At 33.7% G+C, this 20,932-nt stretch overlaps 1 protein-coding gene across 1 annotated transcript; it reads right to left on the bottom strand.

The window, feature by feature from the left end:
• Positions 1–18,747: 18,747 nt before the first annotated feature.
• LOC122298639 lies at positions 18,748–20,182 on the bottom strand. The gene has a single exon (XM_043108478.1). The coding sequence runs from the start codon at positions 20,092–20,094 to the stop codon at positions 19,123–19,125; it is 972 nt and encodes a 323-aa protein (XP_042964412.1). The 5' UTR covers positions 20,095–20,182; the 3' UTR covers positions 18,748–19,122.
• Positions 20,183–20,932: the final 750 nt, after the last annotated feature.

The raw sequence follows: 20,932 nt of genomic DNA, 5'->3' as shown, positions 1-20,932 counted from the left end.
TTTAGGTAGTCGGTTTTTGTCAATGACACCGAATTTTGTTTTTTTAATTATAAAATATATTACGTTCTTATCTCATTTTCATCTTTTATAAGTGCCGACTTAATATTGTCCACTAGGTTGATTTTGCGTAAAGCAGGTCTTCCTGTCATTCAAGACAACGAACACTCGCCCAAAGCTTTTTTTCATTCTCTGAATGCTTTAGGGGTTTTACTGTTTTAAGTTTGAAATTATTATAAGCAGCAAAAAAAGCAGCTTCAGCTGACAAAAGTGATCCAAAACGATTCTCCATTATAAGTTTCATTTGTCGTTGCCTTTGAATTATTGTGCCTGTCATGGGATCGTCAATTCCACTTCACCTTCTTTTTTTTTTTTTTTTTGTTCCCCAACAATTCCATGTGAGTCCTATACAATTTATTGGGTTATCTAAGATGATAGTACAGTTGTAGAAAGTAGAATTTGCCTTTTAAATATTGATTATCACTTCGTTTGTCCCCCCTCCCCTCTCCTTCTAATCTTCTGCATGCTAACAAATTATTGAGTCAGTGTTTAGAACATATCATATAGAATATTTAAATGGTAAGATATGCAATAAGAATGATTATTTACGATGAATTATATGCGACAAGAATGACTATCTACGACTAAAATAAATTTATTTTTATAGAAAATAATTATTTTTGCATGAAATAACTGATTATAACTGAGCAATTTTCTTACCGTGAATTTAATTTATTAAATTCAAATTTTAAAATTTATCATTTAAATCAAATTATATCGTATAAATATTTTACTAAATGCACAGACTGAAAAATAGAATTTTTTTAATTGTCATTTGCCATTCCATGAATATTGACAAGGACCAACAAACAGTTTGAGCAAAACTCCCATCTTTTCACGCAAAGCTTAACGTGCATGACTTCTGACAATTAGTTTAAAGGTCGCTTTTAAGCTTTAAAGAACTTCTAATCACCAGCTTCCAATCAATCATTAAGTCATATCGGATCACGACTACATGAAAGAAAAAATAAATAAATATCATTACCTCCACACGTATAATTGATTAATTATCATGCTAGTATACCACTTTTGGAGAAAAGGGATATTTTTTGCAGACACTGCAGATGGGTTTCCTGCTAGCTTCTGACATGCTAAATACTTCAGGCCCAGATTGCCTGAATAGAGCTGTCTTTTTTGCTTCACAAGTTGTTCGTTAAGAGTATTTTATAAGATGGGTGGAAGAACTTTTCGATATTCTTCTTAATATAAATATGTCAAACAGACCAGCCTTCGATCGGCTTCCCGATTGGCATATGGCACTGATCCATACTCTGTATGTGTGTGAAAACTTTGTAGCTTTCTCAATAGTTTAGTTAATATTGTTGTTGTTTGTTAAGAATGCTGATATGAACGGAACATGTACTGGCAGCATAAAAAGTTCATCCACACTATATACTTGGAAAAAAAAAATGATTCTCTTCCCTTGGGAAGACCGTTTGTTTTGACATGTTGTTATGTGAAATTCTTAATTGTTTTAAAAGTTTAAATTGATAAGAAGTCGTAGATATAACTATTTGTATTATATTCTTAATATATCATGCAGATCACTACTTATTCCGAAATCTTAAATTGGTAAGAATATGTCAATCAAATCTTTTAATATGTATATTCCATCTCATTAACACTTTGAGCAAAACTTTAAGAAGTATTTTCAATAATAGTGCAACAGATTTACTTGTCCAGGAAAATTCCGATTGATTTTAATTAATTTGTGGGTTGTGTGACAAGGGCAACCCCTAATATAACTAAGAATCTAAGAGTCTGTTTGAGAACACAATTATTTTTAGATATTCTCAAATATTTCTTTTTCAAACATCACTCAAATACAAAATATTTTTCAATTTCAAATTTCAAATTTTGTCATTTAATAATGATATAGTTGTTAATTATAACTTTTCCAAACTTTCAAATAAAACACAAAAAATAATACAATGTTTTCAAATTTCAAAACAAAAATAATATTAATAATTTATATTCAAACAAATTTTTAACTTTATAATACTTTTATTATATTTTTTGTCTCATTTCTCAAAATACAATAAAACATTTTAATACAAACTTTTGCACTACTATTTATAGATATTCTGATATATTCTTAGTAACCAAATGGCCCTAAGGATAATAGTGATGTAACAAGAATTTGTATTTTTCATAATTGGTTAAGATTAATTGGTTTTGGAGGAAATGGAAGGAAAGAAATCCATAAAGTCAAAAGTATACATCCTTATTTACAAAGTAAAGAATGTGATATACGATATTGATCACAATTTTCTTAAAAGAAGTATTACAGCCACAAACTAACATGATTTTAAATGATATGTTATATCACTTTACAATAAAAATAGTTTTACAATCTAATATACTATATCAAATCATATCAATTTACAGTTATACTTTTATAAGATCTCTTTGTAGTTAAAGCTGTATGTTCTAAAATTTAACTCAGAAAATGTAGCACAGATTCATCAATGCTAAATAAGTTAAGCATGCTTGAAAGTTCAACCAATAATTCTCCACTAAACAATTTTTTTCCAGAAGTTATTTACACTTAACACATGAATTGAGGTAGTAAACATGTATTACACAATTATGAGATTTGAGAATCCAAACACAACTTTGAGATCATGTTAATAGTATTATGCCGGTGTTTCACCTATGATGTTGTCAGTAGTATTACTCTCATAGGGATTATATGTCCACGGGAACATTTTACACAAGATTCATAAACAATGCAAGTAAATAGTAAAATATGGACACTATTCATATGTATAGTGTGAAATGTTCCCATGATCCTATCGTTTTGGTTACTCTTATGTCTAATGTGATCATGATCAAGGATGGTTCAAGTTGACTCAAGGGCGGAACTAGGATTTGGTGTTTGGGGGGACGATTGACAAAGTGTGTAGTATGTGTGAGTAGAAGTACTAATATGTGTTTTTTTCACGTGACTGTATAAAAAATAATAATCATACGTCATAAAATTGTATACAAAAAATATATGTCTATAAATTATCTTATAAGATAATTTTTCATAAGATTTCTATAATTTGCTAGAGGCCATTACAAAAAGAAAAAAAATGAAATATCAAATTAGGATATCGCCTTCAAATTAAGCTCAACGATGATCTTTCATGGAATAAAATTCATCTATTATCATCTCTAAAGTAAAATTCTTGACAATTTTTTTTTCTCAATATATACTAGTAAATGATCTGCAAGAAATTGATCTTTCATTTGAGTACATAATCTAGTTTTTATAAATTTATTTCATGGCAGGAAATGCTCATTCAGTAGTAGTAGTAGAAACAAGAAGAGTTAATAATAGATGAATTAACATGTCAATCAAATAATAAATCTTTAACTTTTTTAAAATTTCTAATCCTCTGCATAGCTCAGATAATGTAGACATATCTTGAAAATACAGATGCATCAGCACATCAAGCTCATAATGCTACAATTGAATTTTCAAATAGAATTCTTCTTGCTCAGTAAAATCCTTTGTATAAAACTTCTCAACCAATTTGCATATATCATTAATTTTAAATAATTTATATGCACCTTTAGAGTTTAAAACAGTACTAACAATGAGAAGTTCCATTGTATGGTCGTTAAATCTATAGTTTAATTCTTGCAATGGGAAATTTGTTGTAGTAGTAAATATATTAATTCTAAAATGATGCTCCATTGTTGTCAATGACTTGTCAACTTGATAATGAGATAATTTGCCTCGAGCTCTAGTATATTATCCATTCATATCAGGAATGTTAATTTGGTATTTTTACAAAATGATTTAACATCAATAGGCAAAAACTCCCACCCATTATTTCTCAACTTTTGAACGAATACTTTTGTGGTTGAAATTAGGCCCATGACATTCACAATATCTTGAAATTTTTGTTGCAAATATTGGCAAAGTGCATTAATGATTCCCATGACTTTTTCATTGTATGTAATATCAGAATAAATTCAAAAAATATTAATACCATGCAAGCCGCTTCAACATCACCACATTAAGAATAATTTCATCTCTCATTTGAGATAGTATTGATAACTGAGAAATGAGATCCCCATCTAGTATCTCTAGCTCATTATAGCATACTAATTTGATTTGCCCCTTTTCTACTCTCAATCTCATTGGAAGTGATCAAACTTTCAATTTCAACAACTTGAGCAGATTGTAAAGAATGTCAAATAGACAAAGAACTAATGAACATGTTTAGCTTCTCTAGAGGCTACAACTAAAGCTAATTGTAGTTTATGAGCCCACAATGCACATAATATGTATAGGGACAATATTTAAGAAATAAACCTTGTAATCCATTTCATTTACCATGCATATTACTTCTACCTGACCTCAAATATTCTCAATTTGAAGGTCATAACGAGAAAGAAGAACACATATCTCATTTTTTAAATTTAGTGCCATGATATCTTTGACATGCATGATATAAAGAAAATCGCTCTCTAATAAAATAATATTTATCAACAAACCTCAAAATGATAGCCAGTTCTCTTTTAGACTCATCCCAAGTTTTGTCAACAAGAATACAAAATTTGCTATCCCAATTTCTTCGCGAGTCACATTTCGCACTTTATTTGCAAATATATGCAAAATTTCCTTTGAATTTTGGGTGATATCTATTTGGCATTTTGTAGAGCATTTTTCATGACAACTCCATCAACTTTATCATTATAACTTACCAGAAGTTTTATCAGTTCAATGAAGTTACCTGAATTTTTTGAGTCAGAACTTTCATCATGACCTTTAAAGACACAAGCTTGGAATGTAAGCCATCGAACACTATCTATCGAAGTTTTGAGCCGCAACCAATTATTTTCCATCTCTTGTGATACACTGATACTTGTTTTTCAACTAATTTGTCAATATGTCTTAATTGATTCATTAGATCCTCACAACATGTCACAGTATTTTTATGTGATAAATTTGGATCTCTCCCCACATGTCCTATTAAAGGACAATTCATTTTATCTTTCACTTTTTTTCAATTGTCAAAACCTTTATTGGTAAATGCATGATCGTGGATGACCCATTGATTTTTTAGTAAAAATGTAGCATGGAAGACAAAATACAGCCTTATTCGATGGTGAGTACTCTAACCAATTTGAATATATTTGAAATTAAGAAAATTGAAATCGGCGACATTGATTGCCTATTCCTGAAAATTGATATTCTAAAAATTTAGGTTGATATAGACTAGTTTTAAGATAGGCATGTCGGATCTCATCTTGAAGGTTGGTAGGAAATTCTCATATCTGTGGATACAATCCTGGATCGTGTTCCAAAGTGGTAACATCCATCTCTTCAGGTTAGATTCTTGAAGTTTTAGAGGGACATTCATCAATGATAGGAGCATCACATTCCGTTGTTACCGAGCTCTCTAAATGTATATTACTCTTCAAGTTGTCCACGTCTTTCTTTTTTAAAAAATAATCAACTGTTCTTGTCTTGTTCATATTTTTCTATACTTTAAGAAAATTATATAGATCAAGAATAAACTTAAGAAGTACCTAATAAGTAATGATATAAAGTTGTTAGATTTTTTTTTATAGTTTGTAATTATTACTAAGTGAACAAAAAAACATGTGAATAACAAATAAATTTCACAAAAGTAAGTGAACAAAAAAAAAATGTGACTATGTGAGTCTCTCATAAATAAATTATAATCAATGGGTCATCACAAATTAAAAAAAAAAAAAAAAATTGACTCATCAATGGCTCAGGCAGTCAAGCTCAAAATAAATTATAATCATCATGATTCATAAATTTATAGATTCATGGATTTGAAAAATTAACAATGAAGATGAAAGAAAATAAAATAGAGTTGTTCTTGCAAGTAAATAATAATAATGTACATTAATACACTATACATGTTTTAGATTAACATTCCCGGAACTGTCAATCTCATGTTACTGGTGGTCTGGCGAAGACTGCTTGAAGAGAAAATCAACCGAAAATTATGGCAAATGTGCTTTGCACCTGAGCGTTAGTGTCATCGTCTTGTAGAGAATGAAAAGAAATCTTAAAAAGAGACGTAGTATAGTAAAGAAAGAGAGAGGTATCAGTGATAGCTTGAATAACTTTGTAGTAGAAAGGAAAATTTTAAGTTTTAAGAAAAAATATTATTATTGTTTTAGAATTTAAAAAAATTAAAAAAAAATTAAATTATTTATTATATTTTATATAGAAATTTAATAAGGTTATAATAATAAGATGAAAATTTTTAAAAACCAAACCCAACCTTAGAGTGGGCCATGTGAGTATTTTGGGGGTGGGGGGACAATTTGAATAAAGGTTTTGGACGTCTGATTATTGGAGGTAATTTCAATTATATAAAAAAAATTATAATTATTTATATAATAAATTAATCTTTTTAAAAAAATTTAGCCCCCTACCTTATATTCAGTTCTGCCCCCTTGTTCCAACTTCCAACTCTTCAAACAGATAAAAAAAATATGTTAAAAAAAGATAAATAGAATTGGATAAACGATAATACTTTATGAAAAAGTTTAGTTGCAAGGTATTTACATATTAATATGTATACTAATTTATTATAATTTATTAAAAAATAAATTTTATTAAAAATAATATTAATTTAAATTTTAAATATAAAATAATTAATATTAATATATACGCGACTTTATTTATACATAACAAAATTCGTATTTAAGGTGCTGAGAAGGATAATGGGCCTTTTATGGGCTCTTGCGGTTTTCCGGCTGATATTAAGATGGGCTATTGAGTTGGCTAACACTGAGGATGAGCCCTTGATATTAGTGGAAGAAAATGATATTCAGGATGCTGACGAGACAAGACATCCTCGTACGGTGGCTCAATAGTCGATATACAACCGATGTGCACGTGCTTGTCTCTGTGAAAATTGAGAAATGATTTTTACAAGTGTTAAATATAATTGATGTGTAGTCGTTTTGAAAAAAAAAAATAATATAAGATTTATATAAAAAAAATTATTTTATATAAAAAAAAATTATTTCATATAAAAAAAAATTATTTATATAATTTTTTTTATTTATTCTGTACAACCGTTTGTATACTAACTATATTTATTCACTACATCTAACAAAGCCCGTAAAAATTATTATATTGTCATCCAATTGATAGATAGAATGTCATTTTTACGTGCACGCTACTTTTTAAAGACATATTCTTATACAATGGGACAAGAGTACCACGCGTTCGTATTTTGAAATTATTAATAATTCTTGAAAAATGATAGTACGTTCCTGATTTAATTTCTTCATTTTGATTATTTATATATATTTTTATTTAATAATTAAGAAATTGATTATTATTGTGTTGATATATTTTTCAAAAAAATATTTAAAAATATTTGAAAGAAAAAAGAAAAAAAGAAAAAGTAGAATATACGGGCAGTCACTGAATGAAAGGTATATTTGATTACTTGCTTATACTCTAACGTAGTTTAGTTTTCTGTTATATTGGCTCTCAAATGTCTGCTCCTCGGGATTTCCAATTAAAGAAAATAATACTTACAATCGTGAATATGTAAACGTCGTATAATCATTTTAAAAAATATAATTAATAAATATAAGACTCATATAAAAAAATTAATTAATTTTTTATTAGTAGACTCTGCTTTTTTTCAAAATGACTGTATGATGCTTACGCATTTCACGATTGTTTATAACATTACTTTAAATAATAAAATATATATGTTCCCGTCAGCTTAAACTTTTGTAACAAGTGGTGATTTTATATAATATCATAGAAGAGATTTTGAGTTCGAACCTGACTTTATACTTTATCTTATTTAGTTAAATATTCCGTATATCAGGTCATCTATTAGGGAGTCTAGCTCACACGTGAGAGAGAATGTTAAAATATAAAATAAATAATAAAATCTATATTTTCTTATAAATTTTAAATTTTTAGGACAAGTGTTGATTTCATAACTCAAGCACCAATCTTTAATTCTTTAATTCGGTTATATATATTTATATAGTTTATTGGAAATCAAGCAAATAATTATAATGCTTGTTTGGAAGGGGAGTTGGTTTTAATGCTTAGTTAAACCTTCAGAGGCTAATTAACTAAAACCTGGCTTCTTTGATCCTAGAGATATGACAAAGTATTCTGCTAATTTAATTGTTCAACTGCAAGCCAATGATATAATTAATTGGTACCGAGCAGATTGTACTCATCTAGCAAAGATGGGGTCTTTGATGCACGGTTTAACCGTTATGTCACTTTACAGGAAGGTAAATTTGGAGGTACTAGTGGGCAAGTATGCCATCATTTACTAAACACAGCACTTGCTATTTCATCCATATGGTGGTTCTTACTTGGCAGATCATCGTGAAAGTAGTTTGAATCCGTCCCCGGCAATCGTAGCAATACGGATTGGCAACAACGAAACTGCACCAGCAGAGGCACAACCAGTGCTTTATTTTTAGTTTGTGTTTCTATATATATATTAAAAACAGCTAAAATGGTTTAGACTGCGTCCATAGGCATGCTGGATTCTGTATGTGTACATATTATTCCTTTCTACATATCATCCTAGCACAGATCTTATTATAATCTGGTTCTTAGTTCAACGTTTCTTATGCTTTTATGTAGAGAGGTCAACAAACGCTTGTGTTGCTGGCTTTGATTCTACGATTGTGGAGTCACCAACTGAACCTATCTAGTTAAAAATTATTAAGATATTAAAAAAAAAAAATTCTCAGATCCTTGTTATGGGAAGATTGTATTTGCATCCTTTTCTTTTCCACCCAAGAAAATCCCATTTTTTGTTCAGAAAATATTTGTGTGATCATGAAGTGTGAAGGTATCCCTTGAGAAGGTTTGAAATTTTACCTTGCCTTTGGAGGTGAGTTGTATTGCTTTATATAATCCTTTACAAATTGTTTAACCGTGATACATACACAATTAAAAAGGAAACAATATACAAACAAATCTCCTAGAATCATGTTGGTCAACTTTGAAATGTATGGGAAGAATGTGGTTGAGGAGTGATATCCTCAACACTCCCCCGCAAGCTAAGCGTCGGATTGGATCAGGGACATGTTGTGTGCGAAGTTTACCCTTGACAACAAGCTCACAGACAAAATGGTAGTCCAATTCAACATGCTTAGCCTGCTTGTGTGAAAATAGATTGGAGCTAAAAAAAAATGGCACTTTTGTTGTCACATAAGAGGAAAGGCTGCTAAGGCATGGTTACATAGAGGTCACGCAGAAGATGTCTGAGCCAAATAAGTTCGGAGGCAACGAAAGTATGGGCACGATACTCAGATTCGCAGCTGGAACGAGAGATAGTCAATTGTTTCTTAGCACTCCAAGAAACCAAATTATCACCAAGATAGATAGAATAACTAGAGGTGAACAGCGAGTATCAGGGCATGCAGCCAACCCAATCAGCATCATAGTAGGAAACAAGAGCACCAGGAGAAGAGGAGGGGCAAAAAGTCAAGCCAAAGTGAATAGTGCCTTTAACTTAGCGAAGGATGCGCTTAACAGCCAGAAAGTGATCTTCAATGGGTGCATGCAAGAATTGACTGACAGAGTTGATACCATGAGCAATGTCAGGCCAGGTGATGGTCAAATATTGAAGTGCACCGACAAGAGATCTGTAGAAAGTGGGGTCAGAAAACAAAGAGCCATCCCTAGACAGATGCTGAGAAACAATCATGGGAGTGTGAATAGGCTTACTGTTAAGTAACTGAGCTCGAGAAAGAATGTCCCATGCATATTTGAGCTGACTGATGAAGAGACCATCAGAAGTTAGGGTAGCTTCAAAATCAAGAAAGAAGCTGAGAGAGCCCAAGTCCTTAGTGGCAAACTCATAATTGAGTTTACAAGTGAAGCTGTCAAGAAGTGAAAAATTGTTGCCTATAATGATGATGTCATCAACATAAAGAAGCAAGTAGATAATGTTTGAATTTTGATGAAAAATAAACAGAGAGGTGTTAACATGGCTACAAGAAAAATCAAGGTGAATGAGAAAAGAGCTGAAGCGCTGAAACATGCACGAGGAGCTTGCTTGAGACTATAGAGAGCTTTCTTCAATTGGCAAACATGGTTGGGAAAGCGAGGATCAATATATCCTAGAGGTTGTTCCATATAAACTTGATCAATGAGAGTACCATTGAAGAAGGCGTTCTTGACATCAAGTTGATAAAGAGGCCATTTCTGTGTCACAGCAAGCGAGAGTACAATGCGAACAGTAATAGCCTTAATTACAGGACTGAAAGTATCAGTATAGTCAAGACTAGGTACTTGTGTATAACCTTTGGCAACAAGATGGGCTTTGAGGCGCTCAACAGATCCATCGGGCAAGTATTTGGTCCAAAAAACCCATTTGGAGCCCATAATGTTAGTGTTGGCAGGGCGAGGGACCAAAACCCAGGTATGATTATTCTTGAATGCATGAATTTCTTCATCCATGGCAACAAGCCAAGCAGGATTCTTAGCAGTAGATTTGAAACCTTTAAGTTTAGTTGATGTAATGAGAGAAGGAAGAAGACTAGAAGTGCCCAACAAACTGAGATGTGTTGGATAACGAGTCTTGAAAATGCCAACTTTAACTCTCGTAAGCATAGTGTGAGTGACCAACGAAACCACTGCAGTAGGTGGGGGAGCTGGATTGGGCTTAGGAGAAGATGGACTTAGAGCCGAGTGCTGCAAAGAGGGACCTACAAGAGAATGAGGAACTTGCAAGGACTCGTCCATTGGATTAGTACACATAATACATGAATTAGATCCGGATTGAGTAATATGTCGGGAATAGCTATCAAAGGGAAAGGGAGGCTGATCTGCATAGATGAGACTCGGTTCAATGAAATTAAAGAAATGAAGTGAGGATATCAGGTGGGCCTGAGAGGTAGCAAGGGAAGGAAAATGAGTTTTATCAAATTGAGCATGGCAAGTAATATTGAGCCTAAAGGTGGTGGGATCAAAGCAGTGAAAACCTTTGTGAGAGGAACTGTAGCCCAGAAAAATACACGTGATACTGCGAGAAGAAATTTTATTAGGCATATAATCACGCAGACAAGGATAAACATGGAAACCAAAAGGATGAGATTTTTCATAATTCAGAGGGTTAGTATAAAAAATCTCAAAATGTGATTTACCTCCAAGAAGCGGTGTGGAAAAGTGGTTGATGAAATAAGCTGCAGTGCTAAAGGCGTCAACCCAAAAACAAGGAGAAACCTGAGAATGAAAAAGAAGTGCTAATCCGGTCTCAATCACATGGCGGTGTTTTCTTTCTGCATGGCCATTTTGGGCAGGTGTGTATAGACATGAGAGTTGATGGTGAATGCCAGAAGAACAAAGATGATCTTGAAAAAAAATTAATGGTAAACTCAGCACCTCCATCACTTTGGAAAATTTTGATACGAGCAAAATATTGATTTTCCACAAATTTTGAAATTGAAGAAAAATCTTATAGAAATCAAATTTCAATTTCAAAGTATAGAGCCACGTGAAGTGAAAATAATCATCAATAAAAAGAACATAGTAGACAAATCCTAAATTAGATTTGACAGGGGAGGGACCCCAGATGTCACAATGGATAAGATCAAGCACATTAGAAGACCTATGTTCATTACGAGAATAAGGATAGCATGACTTCTTGCAATTTGACACGTGCTACATAAAGCAGGAGAAAGCAACAAAGACGTAAGATAAAGTTGTCCTTTTTTATTTAACAGAGAAATAATAGAATGATTGACATATCCAAGTCATGCATGCCATAAATCATATGACGCATGAAGCGATTTATTTTTAAGGACAGAAATAAAAGTGGAATTGCCTTGTTCGAGCACATATAAACCTCCATCACGCTTGCTGGTTGCCACCACCGTTCCTGTTTTGCGATTCTGAATAGTAAACAAATCATTATTAAATGTAACAGATGAAAAATCATATATTAATTTACTAATGGAAAGCAAATTTTTGGTGAGGGGAGGAACAACTAAAACATCGAGAAGATGGAGATTTGGGGTAGGAAAAAGTTTACCAATATGGGTAATGGGTAGTGATGCACCATTCCCAACAAGTACACAATCCATACCCATGGAGCTTGTAGATTGGACCAGTTGAGAAGGGTTCGCAGTCATATGGGTCGAGGCCCCTGTATCCACAAACCATTTGGAGCCCAAGTCTTCAGAGAGATTGCAGGAGCTAGTGTAGGCCTTGGCGAGTTAATCAAAAGGCTCACTCTGAGCATAACGCTAGCGGCAGTGATCATCATAGTGGCCATCCATCCTGCAGATTTGGCACCTTGGAGGATGATGCCTTTGACCAGAGTTGGAGCATCCGTGTCCACAGTTGGAGGAGCCGTTGCCATGGCCACTGGTGCAACCTTGATTGTTTCAGGCAAAACCACCACGATGAAAGGAATTGTTGGTGGTTGTAAAAGCCGCAATAGAGGGGGAAGATGAGTCTAGAGATTTTTGAAAAATCTCAAAGCTCTCTGCTTTTGATACTAAATCAGTAAAGGAGGCAAGAGGGGTTTGGGCCATTTGAGCGATGGAGAAGCTAGAGAAGTCAGGCCCTAGGCACGGAGGAACCAGTGCACCTTATCAGCGCCATCAATAGGCCAACCAATCGCATGGAGTTGGTCACAGAGGGCCTTGAACGCGCGGGCATACCTAGCAACAGGAGGGGTTCCACGTTTCATCAACTTCAGATCATCCTTGAGGCAAAGGCATTTTCCATGGCAAGCCACACTTTGTGAGATGTGGAGTAGCCCACAGCTTCGGCCATAGCTTCCTTGATGAGGGAGGAGAGCATAAGGCTGAGCAAACGTTGGTCTATAGTTTTCCACTCCAGGTGTTTGTTGCTTGGTGTTTGAGAGTTGGCAAGTTTGAATTGGGGTGGCGGCACAAGGGTGCCATCAACATGACCTAGCAAGTTTTGACTATCAAGAAAGGGAAGAAGTTGGCTCTTCCATATGAGTTAGTTAGAGGAGGAAAATTTGATGGTGACCATGTGAATTATGGTGATGAAGGGAAGGAGGTTGGGGGTAGAATCAGAGGCCACGTGGATCAAGGAGGTTAATCCAAGTATGCTCTTGATACGATGAGAAGGTTTGAAATTTCACCTTGCCTTTGGAGTTGAGTTGTATTGCTTTATATAATCCTTTACAAATTGTTTAACCATAATTCATGTACAATTAATAATTCATGTACAATTAAAAAGGAAACAAAATAAAAATAAATCTCCTAGAATCACGTTGGTCAACTTTGGCATGTATGGGAAGAATGTGATTGAGGAGTGATATCCTTAACATCCCCTACCATTTGTTCAAGGAACTTATGGTTTGGACCATTCATGATGTGTAAGTGTGAGGTCCATATGGAGTCTAGCTTCTTGGATGGAGGATACTGGTCAACTTTCACACCTGCATCACTAATGATGATGAGCTTGTACAACGCCTTAATAAATACTACAATATCAAAACTTAATCCTCATTGTTGGTCAAATTCTTGACTCTTTTTTTTTTTTTTCCTTAAGAAAAATGGGAGGCGGAGGTGACTAGCTTATCAACCCTTTCTAGGCATCCACAAGAGCACCTCCCCACTGCAGAATGTCCGATTTGAACCATAACTACTATTCCAAGGGTGAGCCCGTTACCACAATACCTCCAAAGTATTCAGCTGGTTCAAATTCATCCCATAGCCCAAAGATCCAAATTCCTAACCCTTTTTAGTGCTTTGGAATTTCTTTTGGGTGTTTTTGTTGTATATACTAGACTCGCACCCCCCTTGTGCATTTATTAACTAATTACTTAGCAATTCCAAAGCCAGGAATTTACTTGAAATTGTTTGTTACGTTTGAATTTATGCAGGGGAACTATATTTCATTACTAATAGAAAAAATGGGTTCTAGAATATCTACAAATGAGTAAATTACTTACATTGAGTAGCATATATAATGAGTTTACCAAGTTATGAGTTTCCATTAACTAGTAAACACATTTTTGCCATACAATACAACCAACAGCTGTACAGGGCAAAGACAATTTTTCAGTGATTAATTATTTTCTATTTTCCTCACATTTTCATTGCTTGATCATAATTTTCCTCAAGCACTATTTACATCGTTCCACCCTTTTTTGGGTCAAGACGGCATCATGGGAAACTAATTATCTCTAATTCTTTCTTCCTTTTTATGGGTATTTGGCATAAATTCTTACATTCAGAGCAATGAATAGAAAAACTTAATAGCTTGTGGCTACAAGTAATAACCCTATCAAAGTTACTAGTTCACATTCCTTTATCTTAGGGATTTATGTTTCTTTTACTTGTCAATGCTGATTCTTTTTCTTTTCTTTTCTTTTCTCTCTATTGTGATCAAAATATTGTGCATGTAGGCAGACTGGAACATGGTATCTTGCGGTTCTGGAAGAAGGTTTTGTAAGACATGCCTATTTGTGTATGCAGAGTTCAGCGAATCATTGCTTGTATGTTGAGGGAGCAATTGCAGTCCATCCATCATCAGTAGCTAAGGAATTCTCTTCCTCTCTCTTCCCATATGGTTTAACCCCTGATTCTACTGCTTATAAAAATACTATCAAAGGCTATTCTTAAGGAATCTAAATAATTTGTTTGTTCAATGTCTAATAACATTCATGTTTCATCTTTCAAGTGACTTTAGATGAACATAAATCAAAAGCAATTGCATTTGAGATTATATGGTGTTTGTCACATGATATTTTGCAGTACAAGTCCTACTTTAGATGAACATAAATAAAAATGTTGTCTACCAAGGCAGTCAGGGAGAAAAACCTCCATTGTTATTGGAAAGCCATGGTAAATCCAAACCTTTCTCTATCTTTGGCTAGATACTTTTCATAGCCAAAACACATATTTTATTCCAAAATATTGCTATCTCCAATTATTAATTACCATTGTCAATAATAATATTAATTAACTGATTTTGTGCTTTTTTTTTTTTTTTTAAGGTAGAACAAATTTCATTCATTCATAAAGGGACATTACAATTTTGACCTGAGACATATAGAATATAAGCCAACTATTGCTTTTAAAGTTCTGTAATACACAAATTTCTATTTGACTGACATGGTCTAGTTCATTGTTGTAATTTTCTACAGACAAACCGCCTGAGAACCAGCACTCTGTCCTAAGACATATTTGACAAACAAATCCCACATTCTATCCTAAGACAAAATTAAAACAACTCTACACTCTGTCTATGATGAAGTAAATGACACACACTATAGACAAAAGTTCAAAAGACTATATTTTTTTATTAATTTTTTATTAACCTAAAACATAGAGAATAATAGAAATGTAAAAGATATACGGAAAAATAGCGAAATAAAGCTTGGAAAGCTATAGTTATGCATTTTCAACCTTAGAGAAAATAAACAAATGCAAACATGGAGACTGTGGTGACGTGTAAGGGACATGTTTCACCCTAGAGTCCTCGCAGCCATCACCACTCTACGTGGGGTCCGGCCGTCATCCAACTCCATTGTAGCACCTCCTTCGCAGCTACCGTGTAAAACCTCACGTACAACATCTAACAACACTGACCAACGTCACGACTTGGGAGGACCCAACGTACCGAGATCATCTGGCACGAAAGTCAACCCAAGCCACCACTACGCCTCCACAACTCACAATGTTCCTGCAACCACAAGCACATGGCAAAGCTCTGTTCCTCACTCCCGAAAACAGAGTATAAGCTTCTCCATCTTGAAGCGCTGCAAACTACCCTCACCGAGACCCCACCATGTCGGGACCCTATAGAAATTGCTGCCAAGAGTTTTCCAACACCCCAATCCATCGCAAGTCGCTCACGGTCTCTTTTACCCTACTTAGAACAAGAAAAACAAACAAATCCAGAAAAAATATAATAAAAAACTAGAGAGAAGAGGGAAAAGGGACGAGAGAGGAAAGGAGGAGGGAGGGAGGAAGGAGCCAAAGCTCCAACCCCTCTCCTTTGGTTTGGGTTTTGTTTTTTTTTTTTTTTTTTTTTTGGGGAGGGGGGGGGGGGGAGAGAAGGGGAGAGAGAGAGAGATAGGGCTTTTTTTCTCGTGTCTTTCCTTTAATAGGATTTTTTGTGCATGGTTATTAATAATATTGTTATCTCTAATTATTAATTAATATATAGTTAGTATAGTTGCAAAATATAAAAAAATTAAAAATATTATTATTAAAAAAATAATATTATATTAATATTTTTGCTAATATATGAATAATCTAATATGGGGTAATGACTGCAAGAACAATCAACAATCACTTTCTTGGTTTCAATAAGGTTGTAAACAGCTTAAGTTTTGACCATACAAAATGATTTGAAGCTTTGGGCATCCAAATTGCCCACATGAATGTGCAATACCTCTATCTTGGTATTAGTAGTTTGCAAAGCCTGAAAAATAAAGATACCAAATTCAAATGCATCCATGGTCAATAACTAGGGTAAAGGCGAAGCTAAGTTTTGCACGACCCATTGAAAAACTGGCACAATAAATTAAACTCCGATGCTTTTCTTGAAAAACGTACTCCAATAATTTCCAATAATAATTCAAAAATAAAAATTAAAAAGAAAAACTTAAAAAATAATAAACCTCATTTTTCCTATATATTTACACCAAGTCTTCCACTACCTAGCTTAATTTGACTGGTTTTATTAGCATCATCTATGCTATCATCAAGTTAACAATTAGGAGCAAAGGCAACAAACTTCACGCTGCTATTCCGATCCTATCTATATTATAGAAACTTTACAAGATTCAATCTTAGATTTAACAAAGAAATTTATTTTTGTTTTCCTAATTTTTATCCTTTGCTTCTCCTTTTATGATTTATTTGTAGAACAGTGTTCGCTTTTTTATATTCTTTGATCGATTTTGAACGAGTACAATATTAATTTTTTTACTCTAGATCTTTAAACAAATCTTTGATAATGCATGCTTACTCATATAGAGAGAGAGAGACTAAAAGAACTTACATGCTTTTATATTTATGTCAATTGATCCCTCCTGGTTTTGCCCCCGCCCCTGTTTTGAACTAACATATTATACAATCTACGAGTCTCAATACCCTATGATTTCATACATTCTAATCTATGCAGGAAGGACAGATACAGTTGACATAGACTGATAACACCTAATGGTGACTGATACCATTAAAAAGTCCACACATAAATCTATCTTTTTATAAAGGTTTTCTGTAGGGAGGAGTGGCCATGGATGGCCTTCCCCCAACTTAATTAGATTAGCATGGGGGGTTGGTGAAGGTGTGGAACATGACATGCCGACATCCAACTTGGCTTTTTAGTTGTAGCCTTCCCACTTCTAGAAGTTGACATATACAAATATCATGTCTTAGCTAGGTTGGCTGTTTCTTTTTTTTTTTTTTTTTTTTTTTTTTTTTTTTTTTTTTTTTTAATTCGAACAAGCCACTAGACACCCTTTCAAAATATCATAAATATATATATATATATATATATATATATATATATATTCTATTTTCAAACTGGTTATTGTGTAAAAGTAAAACACACTATTCATGCATGTTGCTTTTTTTTATATATAATATACACATCACTTGAATGGTAATATATATAGTTTCATCTTAGCTCTTATTTCGATCCATATCCGCTTGTTTTCTTTAACTAGAAACATTATTATAAGTTATAACCAATGATTAATCAACTCAAATGATTGCTACAATTTCATGTTATTACATTCTAGATGGTTGAAGTTGCCCGAGCACGCGATTAAGGTCTATACGTTCCAACATTATTGAATTATTCTTCCACCTGTTTGCAAAATATTTTATGTTATAACGTTACCACCTTTCGTTTTGTTCTACTAGATAATTTTTTTTTTATTTGTTTCAAGGGTTTCATTCCTAGGTTAGATAAGTTATGTTCCTTTTAAGTTTCGTCTCTTAATTAATTTATTAATTGATGTTACCACATACTCAACCGAGATAGGCTTCCGTGACATTGTCTATTACAAAAATATAAAAATAAAAATAAAAAGGTCGTATTATCCCAACTCCCGAGAAAGCATGTTGCAAGAGCATAGGTGAGTTGTGAGTGTACGAGGCGTGCATGCCTTTAATTAATGTATTAGTTGAAAGCACCAAATTGATATGAATACGTGCACGATGATCATGGATATTGAGAAACCCAGCTTCTTACAAGGTTTATTCGGTAAATCTCGGTAAAAATTTTATCAGCAGTACTTAATTTTACATATTTATTGTATATTTTACTAATGTAATTAGCTGCATGTCTCACTTTTTTTAATATAGAATAATTATTTTAATCAATCATATTAATAAAATATATAAAAATTATGTAAAAATAATTATATATAACATAACTAAAATCTAACCATACTCGTACAGTGAAGTGCAAGTCATTCTTTCTTTTAATCTTTATCTCTTCATATTTTTTCGAGATAAGTAATAGATAATAAGTGATTTTTTTAATAATTTAATATCAAAGATAATTAAAAAGACCATGAATAATATTTTACAATATAAACTCTAAAGAGTAGTAACCAAATTGATTGGGAGTAAGGTTGTGTTTGAGTAGTGAAATAATATGATCAGATACTCTATAAATAATAGTAAAAAAATAGTAAAAATATGACTTGTAATGAATAGTGATACAAAATATTAAAGATGTGTAAAAAATAATAATAAAATAATAAATAATTATAAAGTATTCTGAAAATATTTTACCATCCAAACCCAACCTTACTCCTAGGTTGGAAGATGGTACCCCTAATTAACCAACCTGCCAACACTGGGGAGAGCCAACTGGCTATGCCTTCATCCCTTCAAATTTGATACAATTCTGTCATGTACCAACAATTTGAAAACATTGGAAAATTCTAGGCACTTTGTTACATTATATCCATGAGTGTATACCTACTACATGGCAATCCAATCATGCTCGTAAAAATTAAAGAAAAAGAGGGCGTTCATGTGATGTTCTTCGTTTATAGGAACAAATAACTCTTAATTTTTACAACAGAAATAGAAAAAATCTCTGAAAAAATCTATGTAGATTCATCATTTATGAAAGTGCAAGAGGCCCAGAATCCCCTGTTTGTATGGCAAGAAAGTTTTCTTCTTCAAATCTTCCGACATGGCTCTGTTCATAGTGTAATGCAGCTCGTGAGCCGAAACTGGTGGCCCTCTTCTCGACCTGGAGACTGAACCAGAACTGGCCGTGGAGCGGAAGCTCGAGTTCTTTACGTCTTCGTGTTTTTTGTACAAAAACTTCAGGAAAGGATCCTTGTCTCTTGCTCGTCCTTCCGAGGCGCTCCGAAACAGCAGAAAGTCCCTCAGTCTCCATTTCTTAGAACTCTTCGAAGAAGATGACGTCGACGAAAGCGTAGCCTTCGGATTCAGAGACGATTGTTTTATGTCATTCCGAGTCTTTTCTTCTTCTTCTTGATCTTCTTCCCATGGAAACTCGGAGACCCTGAAAGGAGAGAGGGACCTTGTCGCTCTTCGCCCTGAATTCGAAGATGGTGAGTCTGTATTTCTCTCTCTTCCCCTCTGCTGCTCTGTTTTCTTTCGAGTACTGTTATCAGCAGCCATCACCGCCCTGTCGGAGTCTTTCTTTCGTCTCGGCGAAAGTGCACCCAGAATCGTCTTCATCCCGTAAGATCTGCCCGAATTGGGAGACAAAGGTGGGCTGTTAGGCGCTGTGTACGGGTCCACTTTCCTGCCCAGTTGCAGCTGAGTTGGGGGCTTCAAAGGCCGGATTTTTCCACCATCGAAGAGCTCATCGGCGGAGCGAGAGCTCCTCTCCAACTCTTCACTGAAATTAAACGCGAAACCGTCCCCCTCCTCCTCCTGCTCCTCCCTGATGGCACTCGCTTCGCTGCTTTCATGGCGATCATACTCGTTGCAATCTCGGTAAAGCCCGGAGATGCGTGATGGGCTGCTCGGAGCACTGAAGAAGTAGTCACCAAAACGTTTGGGCGTAGTTGGATTGTTGAAATCCATGGTAGAAGCTGGAATCACCACCTCCATAGCTGTAAACCCGCCAATACAATTTCTTTTTCTTCTGTGTTTGTTTGGGATTTTGGTAGATAAGGAGGGAGAGTCTCAAACAAAAGTGTCAAGAGGCGAACAGATATTTATAGAGGCGGATAGGAAAGAGGGAAGAAGGAGCATGGAGATGAAGACAAAGGCAAGCAGAGATCATTGGCCCTTTTGATGAGCCAACATCCATGCAATCGATACAAGCATATCACGTTAGGAGCCGCCTTTTACTAGTTCCACAATTGTTTTGATATTGTGACATCATATCACTCACAATTTTTTATCTTTTATTGCGTCCGGAGTAAAGTCCCGACCAATTGCGAAGATGCAAGTGTTCTTGGTAACGGATTTTTATTTTTAAATTATATTTAAATAATTTCTTTAAATTATATTAAAAATTTAATAACTATTATATGATTCTCTTTCATCTTAATAATATTATATATAATTATAAAGTATATAAACATCATATAATTATTTTTAAAAAAATAAAATCTATTATTAAAAATTAATTTTTTTATATATATTTAAATATATATATATATATATATATAATTTTTTTTAAAAAAAAAAAATACGTGATACGATGATAAATATCATTTTTCGAAAAGTTTAGAGTCACGAGTTACGACATGGGTCCCCAACAAGAACCGAATTTTCCACGAGGGAGACAGACGTAGAGGTGTAATTACGGAGGGAAGAATGAGTGAAAGCGATGCAAAATATGATCGAGGAGATGTACCGTAAATTGTAAAAGATTGAATGTGACTGCTCTTACCTTTTCTTAGCCACCACACATTGATTTTAATACAGCTAGTTCCCTTCC

Source organism: Carya illinoinensis, chromosome 16 (assembly GCF_018687715.1).
Source record: "Carya illinoinensis cultivar Pawnee chromosome 16, C.illinoinensisPawnee_v1, whole genome shotgun sequence".
NCBI classification, from domain to species: domain Eukaryota; kingdom Viridiplantae; phylum Streptophyta; class Magnoliopsida; order Fagales; family Juglandaceae; genus Carya; species Carya illinoinensis.
This window is presented reverse-complemented; position numbering and strand designations above follow the sequence as displayed.

What these genes read in the sequence shown, in the direction of transcription:
- LOC122298639 (XM_043108478.1), bottom strand. Translation starts at nt 20,094, where the DNA reads ATGGAGGTGGTGATTCCAGCTTCTACCATGGATTTCAACAATCCAACT.